At 42.9% G+C, this 1,600-nt stretch overlaps 1 protein-coding gene across 1 annotated transcript; it reads left to right on the top strand.

Annotated features, from left to right (window-relative positions):
- Positions 1–670: 670 nt before the first annotated feature.
- On the top strand, positions 671–1,543 carry LOC121965514 (unconventional myosin-XIX-like; the record flags this gene model as incomplete). Its single annotated transcript, XM_042515655.1, has 3 exons — positions 671–784; positions 1,253–1,385; positions 1,474–1,543. Coding segments are annotated over 3 exons (317 nt in total), but the record flags the coding sequence as incomplete, so codon positions are not given.
- Positions 1,544–1,600: the final 57 nt, after the last annotated feature.

Genomic DNA, 1,600 nt, shown 5'->3' with positions numbered 1-1,600 from the left:
GCTCCCTCTCACCGGAGTTCAGAACATTTTTATTTTATTTTTTCAAATATTTATAGAGAAAGATGTACAGAGATGGGCTATCTCTTGCGCTTTCAGGGCGGTTTTAATTTTTTGTATTATTTTATTTTATTTTTCAACATTTAGGGGGAGAAACAAATTAAGTGGGGAAGCATGTGGATTTTCCCTGGTAAATTTTGGACGTCAAACCCTTTTTTTTTCTGTATTCTCAGATATTTTTTGCACAAATATATGGTGGACAGTCATGGCATTTCCTGCTTTAACCGTGCGTCGTTACTTTATCCTCTTTTAGTATTTTTTCCGAAGGCATTTTTGCTTCGATGAGTAACGTTCTTGCAGTTTTTCAGAATAAAAGCCCTCTGCCTCTTGCACGTGTTCTTCAGGATTTTTCCCCCAAAATCTTCGCCTGTGCTTTCAGGATTTAACCATGCATTGATGCACACCTACAGGAAGTGTGTCAAGGATCAATATTTCATAAATATGTCTGATGTTTGCCAACTTTGCAGAGTTTGAAAGTGCAAAGAAGAAGAAGCGTTTTCAGACTGGTGAAACTCTGGATGCTCTGTGAGGCTCTGACGGCTCTCTGCAGCCTTAATCTCAAAAAGTGTTGATGTTTTTATTTATTTTTGGTGTTTATCTTTTCTGTAAACAGGAGTTCAAACCTCACATCTTCATCGTGGCGGAGGAAGCCTACAGGAACGTTCAGGGCCAGCTGGAGCCGGTCAACCAGTCGCTGGTGGTCAGCGGTGAGAGCGGAGCGGGAAAGGTAAACGATTGTTTGTCCGTCCATCCCGGGAGACGCATCCCTCCTCTGTTTCTTTTTCTCAGCTTTTGGAATAAATTGCACCGATCAGGGTTCAAAGATTTAAATAGTTATTAAACGTGTCCAAAAACAGCATAAGAAAAGAGACGTTGCTCCAGGTTGTAAAGGGTTAACTAGTTGGTTAATTGGGGGGGAAAAAAAGAAAAATCGATGAGAAAAGTATTTAAAATGTGTTCATCAAAATATCTTTGAGTTTCAGTCAAAGAGTCATTTGAAGATGTTGCACACTGTAAACATTTGACGAGCTTTTTTAACCATTTTCGGACATTTTTGGGTTAAACTGTTGATCGCAGAATGAGAACAGACGAGAGATTCATTGAGGAGATCGTTGTTGGTTGCAGCTGTGAACAAAAGTGATGGATGATTCTGCAGAGACGACCTTTATCGGAGCTGTGGTTTGTCTCTCTGCAGACGTGGACGTCTCGTTGTCTGATGAAATACTACGCCACGGTGGCGGCCTCGTCCTCGGTGGTGCAGAGTCAGGACACGGTGGAGCGCATCGAGAGGAGAGTGCTGGACTCCAACCCCATCATGGAGGCTTTCGGTAACTGATAACCGATCAATGACGCGTCGTTAATGCGAAAATAACCTCTGTGGACGCTCACTCAGTTAACTCTTTACCCGCCGTGTAGGAAACGCCTGCACGCTGCGGAACAACAACAGCAGCCGCTTTGGGAAATACATCCAGCTGCAGTTAGACAGGTAACGTGCACCTGATTCCTCTTCTTCACCTGAGATACAATCAGTGCAAGTTCATGG

This window comes from Plectropomus leopardus, unplaced genomic scaffold (genome assembly GCF_008729295.1).
Source record: "Plectropomus leopardus isolate mb unplaced genomic scaffold, YSFRI_Pleo_2.0 unplaced_scaffold20306, whole genome shotgun sequence".
In the NCBI taxonomy this organism is placed as follows: Eukaryota; Metazoa; Chordata; class Actinopteri; order Perciformes; family Serranidae; genus Plectropomus; species Plectropomus leopardus.
Note: the sequence above shows the minus strand (reverse complement) of the source record. Positions and strands in the feature narration are given on the sequence as shown.